Raw genomic sequence first — 18331 nt, 5'->3', positions numbered from 1 at the left:
AAACCTATATTATAAAAGTAGTAATGTTGATTTGTTCAAGTGATTATAGAGGGTCTTTCTTTTTTTAAACTACTGTAAAGACGCATTCTAACTTTAGTGTTTTAATATTATAAATAAACGTCAAATAGCTTAGATAATGATGCAAATTGTGTAGAAGATTTTAAGACAGCTCTGCCCATAAACTGATGACCTAAATTAGCACCTGAAAGCAGCATGTTGAGTCTGTCTCTCCATAGTGGGAAAAATAATGAAAAATAATTTTAACACAGTTTCATAAAGGTTCAGACCAGATGTGAGAACGTCTTCACGAAGAGTTTGGCTGCACACAACAAAGCTGCTACAAATTTCATGATGTCTCCTCCACTTATTGAGGTGTGATCACAACAAGAACAAGCACAGACCACAGACCACATCCTGTCATCCTTTGAACAGCAAAAACAAAAGTAAGTGTCTCAGAAAGGGGTGGTGCAGTGGACATGTTGTGAATTTAAGCAGTAGCTCAATTCTTTCCATAAGCTTGTACCCATTGTAATGATAATGAGTGAAATTAGAAATGTAGCGTCCCCTGCTGGTGAAACAATCTGAAAAATGTAACGTGTTGCCTTCAAGTGCTCATAGCAATACGTGACCAATAGTTCACTTTGTAATATTACATTTTAAGGCTTAAGGTATGACAAATACAACTATAACCTATAATGTTATACAGTTCAATGCTATTGGATTTTCTTTTAATAAGACATTTTTATTGAGACGTTTTTGTGGTGCATAAACATTTTATGTTAACTTGCATGCTATTTGATAGCTTGCCATCTAGCTAGCTCGGTAGCTAGTTCACTCGGTAGCTATCTATCTAGTATAAAAGTATAAACAGCAGAGGGGGAAAAAGAATTTACAAAGACTCAAACAGAAAATATAAATGCACCGAGGCATCCTGAAACTGAGGAAGCTACATGGAACTCAGCCATCATTGATTTGATCATTTACACCTGTGATAGTCCTACTATGCTCTGAAAGTGGCTTCTGTGCAAAGGACCCATCAACTTTTCAAATGAGTAATCGTAGTGTTGTATTTGTTGCTATCCTTGAAATTAACAGTGTTTGTCGATAAAATCTGTTTTTTAAAACAACACTTGTCTGACCAAATGTCTCTTAAACGGTTCCCCTTCCTTCAGGAATCTGCCATAAAAGGATTTCTCAGAGAAAAAAGCTGGTTTGACCTGAGTCCAAAGCAGATGATGGTCTCATGCAGTCTGGAGGAGAGGTGAGAAACAAAAAGTCTTGTATAAAGTACCTTAAAAAGGATACTTAAGTAAAAGTATCAGAAAATTACTCTGGTGAAAGTTAAAGTCAATTTTGTCAGTATTACTTGAGTAAAAGTATATATGAAAAAAGAAATATGAAGTATACTTAAAGTATATGACATTTAGGCTACTGTACTTAAGTATCAAAAGTAATTTTCTGATACAAAATGTACTTAGAATTGAATTTAGAATTGAGCAATTAAGCTTGTGGGTTTGATTCCACTATGCTGATATGACATTGGATAAGATACTTGCCAGCAGTGTTTGAATTGGTACAGACCATTTACAAACTCTTCTGATTTTATCCGGCTTTAACAAATCTATTTAGAAAATGAAGGGGAGTAAAAGTAAAAGTTGCAAGAAATATAAGTAACAAATTTGAATTACAGATATGTGTACTTACATTAAGTACAGTAACAAAGTATTTGTACTTTGTTACATTACAACACTGGAAACAAAGGTCAACTGTATTTCTTTTTAATGTGTGTGTCAAGTTATGTGTTGTTTTAGTGTGTATTTGTTGGCCACAGCTCTGCCCAAACTTGAAATACGGCTGATCAACTGTTGGGACGACGATGGACAACTCAATTCTGTTCAATCTTCGGTTTTTTATTTTGGGGCAGAATGGGATGAACAGGACGTAACAGAATAGGTTAATAACCAGTGGTGTCTTCAATTGTTGATCAGGAGCTGTGGCTGTGAGGTGTCTCCAGGAGAAAGCAAGGTGACTGAACCAACTCCAAACATTTCACAACATGCTTCCTGTATTCCTCAGGCACTTCCTTCCTGTTACCTGGGGCTCCACCACTGATGTGGTTGCCCCCTGCAGGCTTGGAGTGTCAGGGATCTGTTAGTTGGTGGGATTGTGGCTCTTTGCTGAGTGAACCAGGTTTTGACACAACAGTGTGATTGTTTCACTATAACATCCAAACACCAACCATAAAGTTGTTAAAACTTTAAACTAATTTATAACAATTCCCTTGTTATAAAAGTTACATGATTGTTGTCTGAGATCTTTTCTAGTGGAAGTGTGAAGCATCGTTCCTCATCCAAATATAATGTCAATAGCTAAAACAACAAATTGGAAGGAGCATAGCTCACAAGCTGTGATGCTGTGAAGAGGTTGTGTTATCGGTATTTGTCCTGCAGATGGCAGTGTTGTGCTAAAATACAGTTCCTCTTCCCTTCACCTTTTAGTAAGACAAACTTTGGATTGTTGGTTGATGTAAGTGAAACTTAATTACATGTATTAAAAGGGCTGTTTTTTTTAATTTGGTTTCACAAGTTTCTATTTTGTAATTAGTTTTTAGCTGTCATATATACAGTACAAACTGTGTATGTTTATGTCATGGAAGGTCATTTGTTACTCTGCTCATGATTTTTTCCACATTATCTCAATCTGCAACTTCATTCTGTGCAAATAAATCTAATATTATTGTATACACACCAAGAAATTTGAAGGTGGCTGAACATGTCTTAAAAACATGCATAAACTGAACTTGACAATATGTATTTTTTTCAACACTAAATGTTTTAGTTGTTTAACTGCTGATCACTTGCTGCTTAAAGACTTCCACCTTACTTTAACAAACATTCAAAATTATTTTTAAAACAATAGTCAAGTCGACTATTGTTTTAAAAATAGATTCTACTTATAGAATCTGTCTTATTTATGCTATTAATCATAATATAACATCACAGTGAGTCATTTCTTCAAAAATATAAAATGTATTTGAAAATAATGATGTTTTAATGGTGTGTTTAAAGTTCCAAAAAATATCATGTGCAATTAAAGACAAATAATGTCATGTTAATTAATGGGGGTACCATATTTTGCAGTGTAGTCTCAAAGCAGCTTGTTAAAGTTGAAATACTTATCAGTTATTAAGTAATATTCAGTCATAAGTTATGGTACAGAATAGTAAATGGACAGCAAATGTTGAAATAAACATGTTTGCAGGAAGTAAAGTGCAATGGATAAATGTGCCAGTTGTCATCTGTTTTAACGAGCTTCACCCAGACAGGAAGCTGTATTTTCCTCTTTTGTGCATCTCAGACTGAAAGAGGAAGTCAAATATCACCAGCTGCGTGTGTGTGTGTGTGTGTGTGTTTTCAAATGCTGCATCTCCAGACCTCAGCTACACTGCGAGGTAAAAGACCTGTGAGATTCTGATGGACGTCTACCAGGATGCTGTGCAGTATCTGCAATCAGAACACGTACCAGGTGAGGGACAGAGGTATTTGTTATATAAAGTAAATGCTAATTTATAACACTCTAGAATATGGCATTAGATTTTGCCTACAATACTCTCAAAGTGTTCACTTTAAAAGTGTGATCGTATATGTATAATCCCAGGGATCACAAATGTACAATAATGAAAAGCATTTAGACTGTTGAACTGAGTTTTTAATTTTATGGTGCAATTTTATTGCACCTTATCTTTTATTATATATGTATTCAATATATAATACATATATTTTACTCTTACTTTTAAATAGTAATGAGCTTTCATGTTTCCACACAGTATATGAACTTTAAAAGGAACAGTATTCCCAAAGTGTGGGTCGTGGCTCATCCAGGGGCAGGGCCTTTAATGTTGTGTTTTGTAGAAGTTTGACAAACTTGAAAAATACTCAAATGAATCAACATATATGCCATTGCCTTTTTATAATTTGCTAACTTTAATTTCGGGGAACCTAAAAGTTGTACTTTAAATCTGTCAATCATTTTCTCATTTTTTTCAGTAATTACCTGCAAAATTATGATAAATTAAGTTATTTAAACTAACTAAATAAAGTCAATACAACTAAATATTAAGGAATGTTAAGAAACAAAGCTCCAAAGATTGTCTTTTTAATTGAAGTTTCCTAGATTTGAACTCTTTACATTTTAGAGTATAGCCATGCAGAAGTCTGATTGAAAGGTTTTGATTGTGTTCATGCGTCTGTTGTTTTAGTGGAAGTGGAGACTGATGTCTTGGTGGAGGATGTGTTCCATGAGGAGGGGGAGGAGGTGGTGGTGATGCCCTCTTATCTTTCTTCTCTTCAAGAAGAAAGCATAGACCTCCCTTTAACCCCTGTAAGTGCACATCCACTTCACAAATGTGTTGCAATATATCGTTTTCTGCACAACACAATGGAGCTGATAACAGAAACATGTTAAATATCTATTTTGTCATGTGACTGATTTGGACATGAACGTGTGATCCAGACATCCTGCAGCTCAGAGGAAATGTTGGAGAGGAGGCTCTTGGTTCTCAAAGGCATCGTGGAGAGTGAGGAGGTTTATCTGAGAGAGTTGGAGGTGCTGCTCATGGTAACTAATACACAAACACATGTATATCCCTTTTTTACACATTTAAATATTCCATCTAAAAAATCCTGCTGATATTATATAACTATAAATGACTCTGTATAACTTCCTCTTTACCACTCCCACGGAAGGTCTAAATGTTTTGTATGTGTGTATTATATCTGAGCATGAGTAGCACTCGCGTGCGTGTTTCTGGACTTGTGTCATACGTACATGTGCAGTATGTTCACATTCAACATGTTTGTTCTTCTTTTTCCGTGTTTGACCATAAATGAATTGGAATGAGGTTCCGCTTCTCGCCGTCTCTGGCTAATACAGTCTATAACTACAGCTAGCATCAGGTTAGTTTAATTTTGGAGGTGGAAAAAGCTAGCTTGCCTTTGTTTTAAAGGACCATTGTTTGTGTTTTAGGGACATCTAAAGCCAAATAATTAAATCAATTAAGTATTAAATATTCTGATACCTATGAGATATGTTAACAAGCAAATCTAACTATAAAATAATTTTTTTTTAATTTTATCTTGTCGAGCGTTTCCTGTGTCATCATGTGGTCATGTGATCGGTGCAGTGCAAAAGTCAAACCGCTCCGGAAAATGCGCGCATCAGCTTGATGAACTGAACATAGATGTCTAGAGCTGAACAGACGTCTCTGGGTCAATTTTTGTTAAAAGGCCAAGGGATTTTGGGGAAATCTAACCGGACTGGGGCGACACTGGGGAAGATCGTCACCATAATTCCTGTGTCTGGCTGCCTAATGCAGATTCTTACTCCAAAACTGAATCAAAACAGCCCAAAGAAGCCTTCTTACCCATGGATAAAGTGACAAGGTTGATAAGGATCGCAAGTTGTCACAAAGACTTTAACAAAACAACAGCACGGCAGTTGGATGCAGCTGTGCTATGAGGACCCTGCCCACATTTAGAGGTACTATGAAGTAATGGAGAACGACATGTCTGATACCAAACCGAGTAGAGTAGACACGAGTAGTGCTAGAACTGTCTAGTGGAAAAGCACCACTAGAGTCTGTTTAACTGCTGTACCAACATGGCAGTACAAAATAGCACACTTCATGGAAGAGATCCCACTACTTTGTTTTAAGTAATGAGCTCATTCTAAAATAGAAAAACACAACAGCTCTTAATTTTCCAGTTGATAATAAATGAAATGAAAACACAATGATAAATGTGATATTCAATTTCTACTGATGGATCCCTGAACAAATTGTACACAATTAAATCGAACAAAATCCAAAAGCTGAATAGTAAATCTCGTTGCTGACAAGTATTACATAATATTCATTCATTCATTCACGTTTACCTTGATTTTGAGGATTAAACCAACAGCAATAAATGAAGTCTGACTCGCATTAACAAAAAGGATGAGAGTGGAAAAGTGTTTTTCATGGTAAGAGACAGTTCTCTTTATAACAGGAAGACCTCGATCAGTTTCTTATTTCTGGTTTTCTCTGCTATTAATAGCAACGGCAAACCTGTTTCCTCATTCTCACACTAATTTTACTCAAGTGGTTGTGAGAACTGCATCAGATTGCTGCTGGTTGCTGCATTGTGTGTAGGTTGTTGTATTTGAATGAATATCTTTGTTTCGGTTACATTCATATAAAAAGTAAACAAGGTGACCTCATTTGATGATAATAATATATATATATATATGCCAATAACCGAAAATGCAATAGGCTGAAGCATGTGGCTTATTTTTGCCTATGCTGTACAATACAAGGAAATATAAGGTATTACAAAGTGAACATCCTAAAATATCCTTAGGCAGTTTTTATTCAATAAATCATTTGTTTTATTAAGAATAGCAACATATTTGCATAATTTATGTTTATTTGTGGTTTACAACAAAGTTTGTGGTCTAACCCTAACCCCAACCCTAACCCTACGACTCCCAAAAACTTTGTTTCATGGAATCTTTCAACACCCTTTAAATTCAACTTTATGTCAAAATTGGTCCTGGTGCCATCAAAAATCATACATTTAACTTATTGTAATCAACTCTTTTTCTACTGATTCAGATAACTGCTTTATGTTATGTACTATATATTCTTGTTTTGAAACAGGTGACTGAAGCTTGGAAATGTAAAATGTATGCCTCGTATATGTTCACAGATTTTTATGTTTTCTCACATGACCTCACCCATCTTCCTCTTCTATCTGCACAGCAGCACCTGCACTGGCTGCCATTATCCTCTCTCTTTCTACAGGTCAACTCCTTGACTGTTTCTTTTTATTTTTATTTCTAGCCCATGAAGGCTCTGCGGGCCTCAGCTGGGACCTCCCAGCCGGTTCTGTCCAGTCAACAAGTCCACACTGTTTTCTACCAGGTGCCTGAGCTTAGAGACATGCACCAAAGCTTCTACTCAGACCTGAAGGCCCGGCTGAACGCTCACTGCCACACAGATCCTGCCTCGGGTGAACAAAGAGACATGAACCACACAGGCTCTGAGCTCATGGTGGGGGAAGTGTTTCTGAAAATGGTGAGTTTTTCTGTTAATTTATAGATTGTATGACTGAGATACTCTCACATTGCATACATCCTGGTCAGGGTCAGAAACAAACAGATACAGAAAGCCACATACTTTCCTCAGGAGATGGTGGAGACCAAAGCTAAGATAAAAACAAGATAAATACCTAAATCAATAACCTATTTAATATTTGCATTACTTGAAACTGTACTGCAGTAACTTGTACGATTGAAACCTTTGTTAAATGAGTTTAAACATAGCTGTTTTACTCTATCAGTGCCACACGACGAATATAGCGCTTTGTTTTATGTTAAGACAGGCAGAGGCAACTAAAAACAAGAAGAAGCGTCCACGAATAGACTGTGGAAAGTGAATTCAACTGCTCAAAATATCTGGTTGTCAGCAGTTTGATGGGATAAACACTTCTTGTCCCCGCCCGATCCTGCTGTACTGTACACACAACCGCTCCCAGGTCTGATTTTTCAGATGAAGAATGCAGCGTACACATAATGTTACATAAAGAACAGAGGCAGAATAAAAACAAAAATCACCAAAGGTTACACACTGCAGCTTTAAATTTTAAATTTAAATGAAAGTTCTAATCACTTTATCTTTGCTTCCACAGGTGAACCAGATCGGTCTCTACGGTGGTTTCATTCAAAACTACGAAGATGCCGTTGAAGTTGTCCGCAAGTGCACACAGTCAGACCCTCGCTTCAGAACTCTGGCCGAGGTACAAACCACTGTGCTTCCAGAGCAGCAGTGTGAACACATAAATATTCACCCACCAGCCTTACAGTCATATCTCTTGATTGTTCCTCCCAGAGCATGATGTTGAACAACGGCGCTGACAAGTCTCGCACCAAATACACATTTGAGGGTACGGAAATGTGTATAATTTTCATTTTATAACATGACTTGTTGACAGTTGGTGTCTGACTGTTTTTCTCTTTACAGCTCTACTGTACAAACCTCTGGACAGAGTGACCAAGACAACACTAGTGCTGCGTGTGAGCAAACCTCAGAAAATGAATTACACATATCATTTTTTTATTGATTTTTGTTGTTGTTGCTGATGTTACTGTTCTGCCTCTGTTTGGACTCTGTCAGGCAATACTATCAGACGTGACTGAGGGAACGTTTGTGTGTATATAGAGTTAATAGCTAAATGTCTGGCAGTAGAATTCACTTCTGAAATGTTTCATGGATGCTTGCGTGTGTTTGCAGTCGTCTCACTTTATTGTGCAGGAATGTCGCCAAGATCTAAACAGTGCTACGCTGAGAAACACTGAGTGAGAGTCCTGTGGAGCTGATGAGCTTAATGAGCTTTGTGTGAACTACTTCTACCATGGATTGAATATAACAGACAGATTTGTTTTTTTTTACTTTAAAGTTACATAACATCCCAAAACCCAAACTTCACCTTTGAAACGTTCTCTGATACTGTTTTCTTTCGCCACTCTTTTACCGACCACTTGACGTTTTCTGACAGAGAATCCTCTCTCTGATCTTGCAGGACCTCCTGAAGACGACACCAGCGGAGCATAGCGATTACGTAGCTTTGCAGGAAGCGCTGAGATTGTCTCGCAGCTTCCTGTCTGGTGTCAATGAGAGTTCACAGTGCAATCGAGATGTCATGCTCAGTCACGGAATGGTGAGTCTTGTATGCATTAAACCTGGCAAAGCTGAACATCTAAACATTTTTTAACTGCATGTTTACACGTGCACCCATCTTCACTTCTCCTACCACACCTGAAAATGTTCTATATCTCTGTCTGTGTGTGTGTGTGTCTATCTCCCCCAGAGACGTCAGCTGATGCGTGACGGCTTTGTGGTGGATGGTACTGATGGAGAACGCAACCTGCGACACATTTTCCTTTACACCGACCTCCTGCTGTGTGTCAGATTAAAACATACCACCAGAGGGTGAGTGTAGGAGCAGGGAAGACAAAGGCCTGTGGGAAATGTGGTTTTACCACTTGTTACATTACACTTTACACCTGGAATGACATGTTTAGGAGCACAGAAAGACATGCTACCTTGCAGCTAAATAAGTCCCAGAGATAATATAGATAACAATAAAACAAAAGTACAATTGAAAAACCATCAGGAAGAATAGGCTTCTCATAAAAATGTGTTTTAGGAGGGTTTATTAGCAGAAATTGAACATATGCTATGTTGGTTCAAGTGTATAATTTCTTTAAAATAAAAATTGTTTAATCTTTGCCATTTTTCTACAGCAGGAGTAAGTCACAAATTTTTGCTCTCTGGACCTTTTTTGAAGTTGGATTTGACCTGCCTTGTCTCTCATAGTATGTCAGACAAAAGGAGGAGGGAACTACTGTTATAATCAATTACTGAATGATTTGAAACAGATTTAAAGACACTTTGATTGCAAGGTTCATCATCAGATGAATGTGTGAATCAATAACTCAAGGATAGATTCAATATTTAGTATATTGTCTTGGATGTACATTATTGCCCAAGGACAAAATGACTTGACTTCAGGATTTTAATAGAACAATTGACACTTTTCATTAATCATTAAACTGCTAAAAATGTCCGTATTATTAAAGATACTGACAGTACAAAAATAATTGTGCAGAGTGTTACACCTTGTTCTATTTTGTTGTTTGAAAATGAGAAACAACAAGTTAGTCAAGTGAGGAGATAACAAATTGTATTAATCCGGTGCAGGGGGAACTCGATTGTTATAGCAGCAAAATAAGGCAATAAAATTAATTATAATATAAATGTATAAAAGGTACATGGGAAAAGTGCAGTTCTACAGGATGATTACATGTATTTGTATTGCACAGATTTACAGTTGTGAGAAATAGTGCAATAGTACTCTTCTGACTTGCATGTTTTTGTAACTGTTTCTTCCAGGAAGCAGGATCAGTACAGGTTCTGCTGGTATCTGCCTCTGGCTGGTCTCAAACTACACTGGTCTGCAGATCAGGAACGACCGTCCGACACACACCTCCGTTTACACACCATAAGAAGCAAGATGTATCTCCTGCGACAGCAGATGCGGCAACAATCGGTATGTTTGTTTTTTTTTGTGTGTGTGAGCAAGACACAAATACAGAAATGAGTGTGACCTTTATATACGATATGTGAGAAAGATGTATTTGTGTTTGAAGAGGGGATCCAGAGGAATGTCCTTTGTAGCTCGCACCAAGAAGAAACTAGAACAAATGGATCTGATGCTGCTCACATACTCTCCTCTTTATAGACTGGAGCTGCACAGCCCTAGTGGCAAGGTACACACACACACACACACACACACACACACACACACACACATCCCAACACTATAGCTGCCATGCAGTGGCAGCTAAAATATAAAAGAAATCCATTTTGTCTCACTTGCAGAGTCACACTCTCCTCCTCTCCTCCTTGTATGAACTGGAAGAATGGAGAGAAGCCATTCATAAACTCAGTGCAGACAGTAAGTTCTCCAATACCTGTAAACGCTTTGAACCTAACAGTGATTGCATTTATTTGATGCTTTTACCTTGAACTTCCTTATACTGAGGTGATTAGTTTTTCTAACCATATTTTATTTATTTGTTTAAATTTGATTTATTATTTTATTTATGGTGATTTTTAAATATACCACATTCTATGACTATTTAAAATAATAATGTGCAGATTAGTTTTCTTGTTACTTGCAGCCATGTGAAGTTTTCCATTGCATTACCGTTGTGTTGCTGTAACAAAGATAATCTACAGTTAATAATATAGAAAATGTGTATGCATCATGGTCATTGCAATTATTAGTTGAATATTGTGATGGTAAAACATATGTTTCATATAATGTCAGTGTACTTTTCTGACTGTTGCACCTCTTGACTTGAATCACTGTCAGACATAGAAACTGTCCCACCAGACCTGCTCACTCTCACCAGTGCATGTGTGAAACTGAGAATGACCCAGCAGCCACCACTACAAATCTCCAGTGCTGGTACGACCACCAACTCTTTTCATCTCCCTCTCCCTCTGTGTTTGTTTTTTTTTTTTTTCTTTTCTGCAGAATCACAACCTGTATCTGAAATAAAATCCACTCACTGTGTGAGGCTTTTGTATGTTTGATCTCTTCGTGTTGGCCACAAAACCTTTTTTGTTCAGGACGATTATAAATCCAGTAAGTTTCAGGCTATTTTTGTCTGTCTCCCAGCAGTAGAGGACACGGAGTCTTTGTGTGGGACACTGCGTGTGGCCATTCACTCTGCCCGCGGCCTGCAGCAACCAGCACGTAGGATTTCAGTGTTGACTAATTTCAAATGACACAAAATGATAAAAATGGTAAGTTTGCTCCTCCACTAGCAAGTCAACAATAAAGGCCATGTTTTTCTTCTTCTTTCAGGTGTTTATGTGTGTGTGGAAGTGGATGGATGTGACTTTTATGATAATGAGACACAGACACACTCTTCAGTCCACAGCCTCAACCCATACTGGGACCAGGTCAGACTTTTCTCTTTTTTTTTAATATTAAAAATAATAATAATTTATTTGAAATAGACATGTAGATACATCAGCAATAGACTGCAATAAAAATAAAAACAAATGTCCTTCCAGTTTTGTTTGTTTTGAGGTCAGAAAAGGCACATCAGTATATTCATGGATGCCCGCTCTCCTCTAATAACTTAAACATTTCACAGCATTTGTGATATCGTGACATCAGTGGACACATATTATCTTCTTAGAAACAGTACTGATAGTTTACCTGGGATAGACAGATCCAGATGAGTCACATGTTCACTTAGAACTCTAATACAACTTACTTGTAGATAGAACGGTTTACATGAAACTATATATAGGAACCAGGGTGGAAAAATAACTGGTCAGAAAATAACTAAGTAAATTATAAAATTACCAGTGGGATTAAATAAAGTGAATGAAAAAGCTATGAATAGAATCCAGTTGTTCCAGATTTGATAAAATTTGTCCTTTTGGATTCTTAGTTGATTGGTCCGTTTTTCTGATGATGTCAGGCCTCGGCTGAACTTGCAGTAGATTAAAAAGTCTGCAGCGTGTCTGCCCTTTAAACATGATCAGTGGCAGTAAAGCTGACTCTAAATCCCACTGGGAGTCGGGACTTTGAGTGCTCCCGTCGCAAGCTTGAGGACAGTGAAGTGTCCAGTGTCTGGGGGGGGTGAGGTTAATGACTTCCTCTTTATTTCCAACAGGAGCTGTCTTTCCAGGTTGACGGGGCTCAGAACCTGAGGCTGCTCTGTGTGAGTCAGTCCGACAGACGGGATGATACCGTCCTGGGAAAAACAACCTTCAAGGTACAAACCTCAACTACTGTTTGTCGTTTGCAGCAGGTGATAATTAGAGACTGACAAAGATAAGAAGCGTTTGTTTGTTTGTGCGTGCGTGCGTGCGTGTGTGTGTGGCAGATTTAGAGTAACCACTGTCTCTCTGTCATTTTGGTCCAGTCTGGTCATTCTCATCAATTTTTTTTTTAAAACATTGGTGGCTGTTCATGAAAAACCCAGTCTAACAGCGTTTTTTTTTTAAAATGGTTTATAATATATATTATATTTAATTTTAGCTCATTTTAAAATGCCATTTTGATTCATTAGCACAGTCTTGACATAAGGCTAATCACTTCCTGTGTATAGCCCCTTGTGTGTTTGTTGTTGTAGTCAATGTAAATGCAGATTCAAACTCATAAAGACAAAAGTTAGTTTCCTATCCATGGTACAAATCTCAACACTGATCTTTTTGCTGTCACAGTTGGAGTCTAAATCCCTGAATAACGGATGGAGGAGACAGATTTTACAGCTTGGTTCTCTGGAGTTGACTCTGTCCCTCAAGTACAGTCACCACCGGCTTGAACCACCGAGCTCCACAGCTTCGCCACTGCCTGTTTTCAGCGTCCCTATCGAAACTTTGGCTCAGTAAGTTTCAGCCAGTCATCTGAGTACGAGAAAGTTGTTTCACTAACCCAGTCTCTGCTCATGGGTTTTTATAAAGTGTTTAAAGTGAAAGCTGCCAGTCTAGTTTTATTTGACCCTCTGTGCAGCTTCAGGAAGTGAGGCGGTTTGTTTTGTGGCACCGCAGCCTGAAAAAAAAACAGAAGTGCAGCAACAATGAAGTGAATCAACCTGATGTCTTAAACATCTGAGGATGTTGCCCCCCCTCCTCCTTTTTGCTTAATACTTTTAATCCTCTGGCAGACAGGATGGAGTGCTGGTTCCCCACGTGGTGCGATGCTGTGTGGAGGAGGTGGAGAGTAGAGGCATGGATGAGGTGGGAATCTACAGGGTTTCAGGGACATCCAGTGAAATCAACGCGCTCAAGAATGCTTTCAACAGCAGTAAGAAAACACAGAGTTGCGTCATCACTTTCCGGTTGTGCTGTTATGTTTTTAATGCGGTTATGAATAAATGCTGGGAAAGCAGTTACTAATAATATTCACCAGGCTGCTTCTTCCTTCTCTTCAACCAACGTGTCCTGTAGCTTTGAGAAAATCCCAACAAATAATACACCAAATTTATTCTGCTGGAAATAATTAGATTATTATGGCTTTTAAAAGCTTTCCGAGTAACCGTGGTGAATACAGTTGCAAAAAACATCCGATAAAAATACCAACAACATGGGTACATTTGCTCTTCCTGATAACACAACTGAAACCTCACCTTGCAGGGAAATCCATGTTTTTAGCTCACAGAGAGACAGGAGCTGCTGCCTCATTTGGCAAGTTTGTGTCACTGATGTAAATGTGAACTAAGAATTTCAAGCACCAACGTCACAAAATAACACATTTGATTGTACTGATGCAGGTAGCAGGGAATCAAAACTTTGGTGCAGGGAAGACAGTGAGCCTTTTGTTAAGTGACTAAAACCGACTTATTGTTCTAATACTACTCATCACCTGCCCTGCACAGATCTGCGTGAAGCTGTGACCAGGCTGAGAAGTGCCGACGTGAACGACGTCTCTGGTGTCCTCAAGCTGTACTTCAGAGAGCTGCCTGAGCCTCTTATACCCGCTGAGCTGTTCCACAGTCTGGCAAGGATGCTGGGTATGAGGAATTCATTCTGTCTCACGAAGAATAGTTTCACAGCAGAACCTTATGTGACATCATTTGAACAAAATACAAAGATCTCTATGTGTCGGTTGGATGATTAAGAACAACTTGAGCTGTGCTTAAGGGGGAGGGATTTTATTTGGCAGATATAGAAGATGGGGCAAACAAACCTTTGTAATTAAATTAAATGGTATTTAATATTACGTGTCTCGTAGACCTACACGGACATCACCATTAAATGCATCTAAAAGGCTTCATGTGTTGCATTTGTTTTACTTTTAGATATCCAGGACAAACCCTCGCGTCTCGTCTCCATGTTGTCTCTGCTACAGTCCTGTCCTGTGACCAACCGCCACACCTTAATCTACCTCATGCACCACCTGCAACGGTCTGAAACATACACCAACACATATTTTCTCACAGTTGATCTCAAATCCATTTTTTTAACCGACATGGGTGCAAATGCCATTGCTGACACTTGTAAATCATTTTCTTCTACTCCATGTGTCTCCAGTGTGTCTGAGAAGCAAGACGTCAACAAGATGTCTCTGATGAACCTGGCCACAGTGTTTGGTCCGAGCCTTTTACGCCCCCCTGTGGCTGGACAGGGTGATGACCCAGCTGTGAACATATCCCAGGAGGTGGTGGTTCAGGTGTGGATGGAGGGATGAAACAAAGAGAAATGTTGATGAATACAGAGAGAAAATGATCAATGGATCAGTAAATCTGCATTCTAAACTATACCGTTCACCTTTTTCTTTTTCTATTCATTATTAAGTTAATTTAAAATATAGATCAGAAAAGGCAGGAAACCAGACACTTGCCAATAATGTACTGTATATCTAGAAAAATAATGTTTAACAGTTAAGGGATACTGTTTATCTGTGAGCACATGTCATGAGTCTGTGTGTTTGTGTTTCAGGTCCAGGTGGTTTTCTGCTACCTGCAGTGCAACAACCTCCCTGAAGCCCAGATCTCTGTGCCACATGACACAGATGCTGAAGATGACGAGACCACCCACATGTGAGACCACCAGCACCAGGGTCACGGCTGGCAGAAAGAAACAAAACAAATGTATTTATTATTGGCACAATTATTGTGACTTTTGAAGTCTCCTGTGTTGTAAATAAATTAAGTACAGTGTGTAAACATAGTTTAACAACTTATTTTTTGCTACATTGGTTTTAAATTAATTTTGAAATGTTGACAATCAAATTACTGTACAATAATTTGGTCCTTTTATTAGCTACATAGTCATATTTTCATCAGCAGAGCAAGAGGAGACATGTCTTCTTCGACACTAAATCCTTTTTTAAAAGATTTCCAGCAGGCTGAGGCAGCATGTCGGGCATAAAGGCTCCAAAAGCGATGGCGCACAACTCTGAATGTTGGTAAATACATGCACGCTTCATGTGCAACAGAGCAAGTTACATGTCACAGATGTCTTTGTAGCTTATTAGATGTGAGTTGTGAAAACGACAACTCCAACGTGTAAATAAATGGCTACAGCATTGTGACGCCTCGACCATAAATGCTTCCGTGGCTGTTTGTGAAGACCTTTTGTTTGTCCTATGTCGACAATACTCTGAAACTCTTGACAGTGTCAGGGCGACATGGTCGTCCCTCTTTGTCTTTGTCTTTATCTTCATCTGCTCTTCCAAATCCAGGTCGCAGGGGCAGCATTCTTTTCCCCATTCTTCTCCTCCACCATGTCTGCACTGGTGTCTTCCCGCACATAAGCATACCCCAGAGGATGCGCTGAGGAAGCAATCGTCACCAGATGGCCAGACCACTACAGCCAGCTCCTCTTGACGGGCTCCCGAAGTCCGATCTCCTTCTGAGCTCTGTCTCGGGCTGATTTTGTCCACTTGTAATCTTGTTCTTTCAGCTTCACAATGGATGCTGCCCTGATTTATCTGTACACCTGAGACGTTGCGACTTTTAGCTCTGTGCAAAAACTCTGACTCATGGGTTCACTTTGGCATGGAGCTTTCTTTTCCCCCCTGGCAAATGGCATTGACGTTACTCACAATCACTTTGTCCATCCAGGGGAGAGGCTGGAGTTAATGGCACAGGTGGCCTCCAGAGCAAAGATCACATTCGGCTTCTCTGCTGCTAGTGTGCGAGGGATGGTAAGTGAGTGTCTGTCATCTTCAGAGTTTATTAGCACCAGTGGCACTCTCATAAATGGAATGGAATTTTCTCATGATGTTGTTGTCGATCTCTACAATGGAAGATGCTGTGTACAACATGAACAGATCTACATCTATCTTTCTATCTGAGATAGCTTGTGTGAGAGGATGATTTTTCTTCATGAAGTTATGAACAAGTTAAGCATCTGAAATTATCCCATTGATGCAAAGTAGCCCTGACATGCTGACACAGCACTCGCTCCTGGTTCGTCCTGTTCTTGCCCAGGTACTTACAAATGATGTTTCCACCCATACTGAAGCCAACCAAAATCACATGGGTCTGAGGATCCATCCGTTTAAAGAAAGCAACCATGGCTGCCAACTCAACCATGTGCCCCCATAAGTGAATATTCTTGTAGACTTGTTTGGAAGCGCTCCCAGGTGGGAATGTACTGCATTTTGATAAAGGTTTTGATACGTATGAGGCCAGGTGGTTTAGCACAGCACAGCGGTAACCATGATTCTGAGCGTGATCCACAAACGTAGTGCCTCTCACCGTGGTGATGTCATCTCCTGTTTGATGGTCCCCCTGTGGCTCAAAGAGATCAAAAGTAGCAGTGGCCCCATCCTGCATGAAATATTATGTCCTGGTTTCACTCGACCGGGTGTACTCAGATGACCATTCTTACCCCACAAACGGGGAGGAATGTGTTCTTGGGTCAGCTGAGGACAAGACGTGAGAAGGAAGCGATTGAGCGACGTGCCCTGGTAGGTGATGTCCGTCTGTGGGTGCGGTGGAGCTCCTTAGGTTCAAGCAGCAGCAGGTGGTGATGAAGAAGAACATGGGCACCACCAGTACCAGAAGTAGCAGCTCTGTTGTGATGGGACGCACTCAAGGGTGTCCATGATTATTCTAATTATCACTTCACCCCACAGAGTGGGAGTGAAGTATTGTTTTTAGTGGCTCTGTGTGTCTGTCTGTTTGTTTGTGTTTCCGCATTTGCACTTGCCAATATGACCAGCAGAGGCTTCCAGAGGCTTGTTGTGTGAATGGGGTGAAGTCTGCCATCTCTGATTGCCTTGTTCCTCTTGGTTCCAAAGGTGCTGTAGCAGCGTTGTACGTTTAAGTCAGCCTCCAATCATAACATGACCAAAAGTCTGGAAAAAAAGACAATAAACAAAAGTCACAATGATGTGACATCTGTAATATTACGAAGAAAAAAATTAGCTAGGAACTATATTTTACAGCTTCCACAAATCTATTTTACTTGATCATCTTGCAACATTCTAAATCCCATCATGCAATGTTGTTGTCTGTCCTTGGTGTTTTACAGACGTTGGCCTAGATAGTTACAATGGTAAATAAATTCAACTGCAGTGGACGCCAACTGCCATAAAAACAATAAAGAAAAGAAGAGAAATTGCTGGAGAAATTGCAGTCAAGGTTGAAAACCAAAGCAGTCACCGCTAGTATCAATCAGGTTTATTCTTCTTTCTTCCTCTTCCTCCAGAATTTAGTCATGAAACATGTGCTGTACCTTTGTGAAAATCTCCACAAATATGCAGTTTGAATACAAGTGGTTAAGCTATGACTTTTCCATCAGCAGAGGGAGTTATCAGTTTTATTAAAATAGTAGATATTTGATTCTTTGTTCTCGTTCTCCTTCTCGTCCACATCGGCTTTAAAAGGTTTACGATCCATGTATGACCTGGAAACAGCATTTGAGAAGTTAGTTTTCCCATTTGGTGCTTTATGATTTCCAGTAAAAGTGAATTTGACGTGAGTAAACCTGAAATCCATCCACTTGATCTGTCACTTAATGTAACTTATTGTGTTTAAATATATGCACGCAGGACTCCTCGGGAGGCAGATGGTTTCGGTGGCACGGAGTAACATGACGCTGAAATGTGGTCGAGCCAAAAATCAGCGGTGCACATGTGATAAAAGGGTTGGAGGTCACCTCCCCGCGCCTGAAATCCAATCAGTTACGGTTCAAATCCAACTAGACGGAGTTCACCACGTAGTGTACGCCCCATAAAAGTCAAGCACACACTTT

At 39.2% G+C, this 18331-nt stretch overlaps 1 protein-coding gene and 1 pseudogene across 2 annotated transcripts; one reads left to right on the top strand and one right to left on the bottom strand.

Moving 5' to 3' along the window:
* The first annotated feature begins 772 nt into the window (after positions 1-772).
* si:dkey-33c9.6 (active breakpoint cluster region-related protein) lies at positions 773-16123 on the top strand. Of its 2 annotated transcripts, none has more exons than XM_058623777.1 (24): positions 773-1261; positions 1989-2025; positions 3433-3525; positions 4259-4380; positions 4513-4617; positions 6878-7111; positions 7725-7832; positions 7925-7979; positions 8057-8109; positions 8616-8753; positions 8904-9025; positions 9989-10145; positions 10246-10365; positions 10478-10553; positions 10995-11069; positions 11286-11360; positions 11472-11569; positions 12295-12396; positions 12848-13011; positions 13291-13430; positions 14002-14136; positions 14425-14530; positions 14657-14795; positions 15065-16123. In XM_058623777.1, the coding sequence occupies exons 3-24, from the start codon at positions 3474-3476 to the stop codon at positions 15167-15169; spliced, it is 2481 nt and encodes an 826-aa protein (XP_058479760.1). In that variant the 5' UTR covers positions 773-1261; positions 1989-2025; positions 3433-3473; the 3' UTR covers positions 15170-16123. The 2 variants fall into 2 exon arrangements, with proteins under 2 accessions (XP_058479760.1, XP_058479759.1); XM_058623776.1 differs by having other exon boundaries at positions 776-1261; positions 10974-11069; positions 15065-16122.
* On the bottom strand, positions 16055-17118 carry LOC131455955 (monoacylglycerol lipase ABHD2-like; annotated as a pseudogene).
* Positions 17119-18331: the final 1213 nt, after the last annotated feature.

The sequence above is a fragment of the Solea solea genome, chromosome 3 (genome assembly GCF_958295425.1).
Source record: "Solea solea chromosome 3, fSolSol10.1, whole genome shotgun sequence".
In the NCBI taxonomy this organism is placed as follows: Eukaryota; Metazoa; Chordata; class Actinopteri; order Pleuronectiformes; family Soleidae; genus Solea; species Solea solea.
Note: the sequence above shows the minus strand (reverse complement) of the source record. Positions and strands in the feature narration are given on the sequence as shown.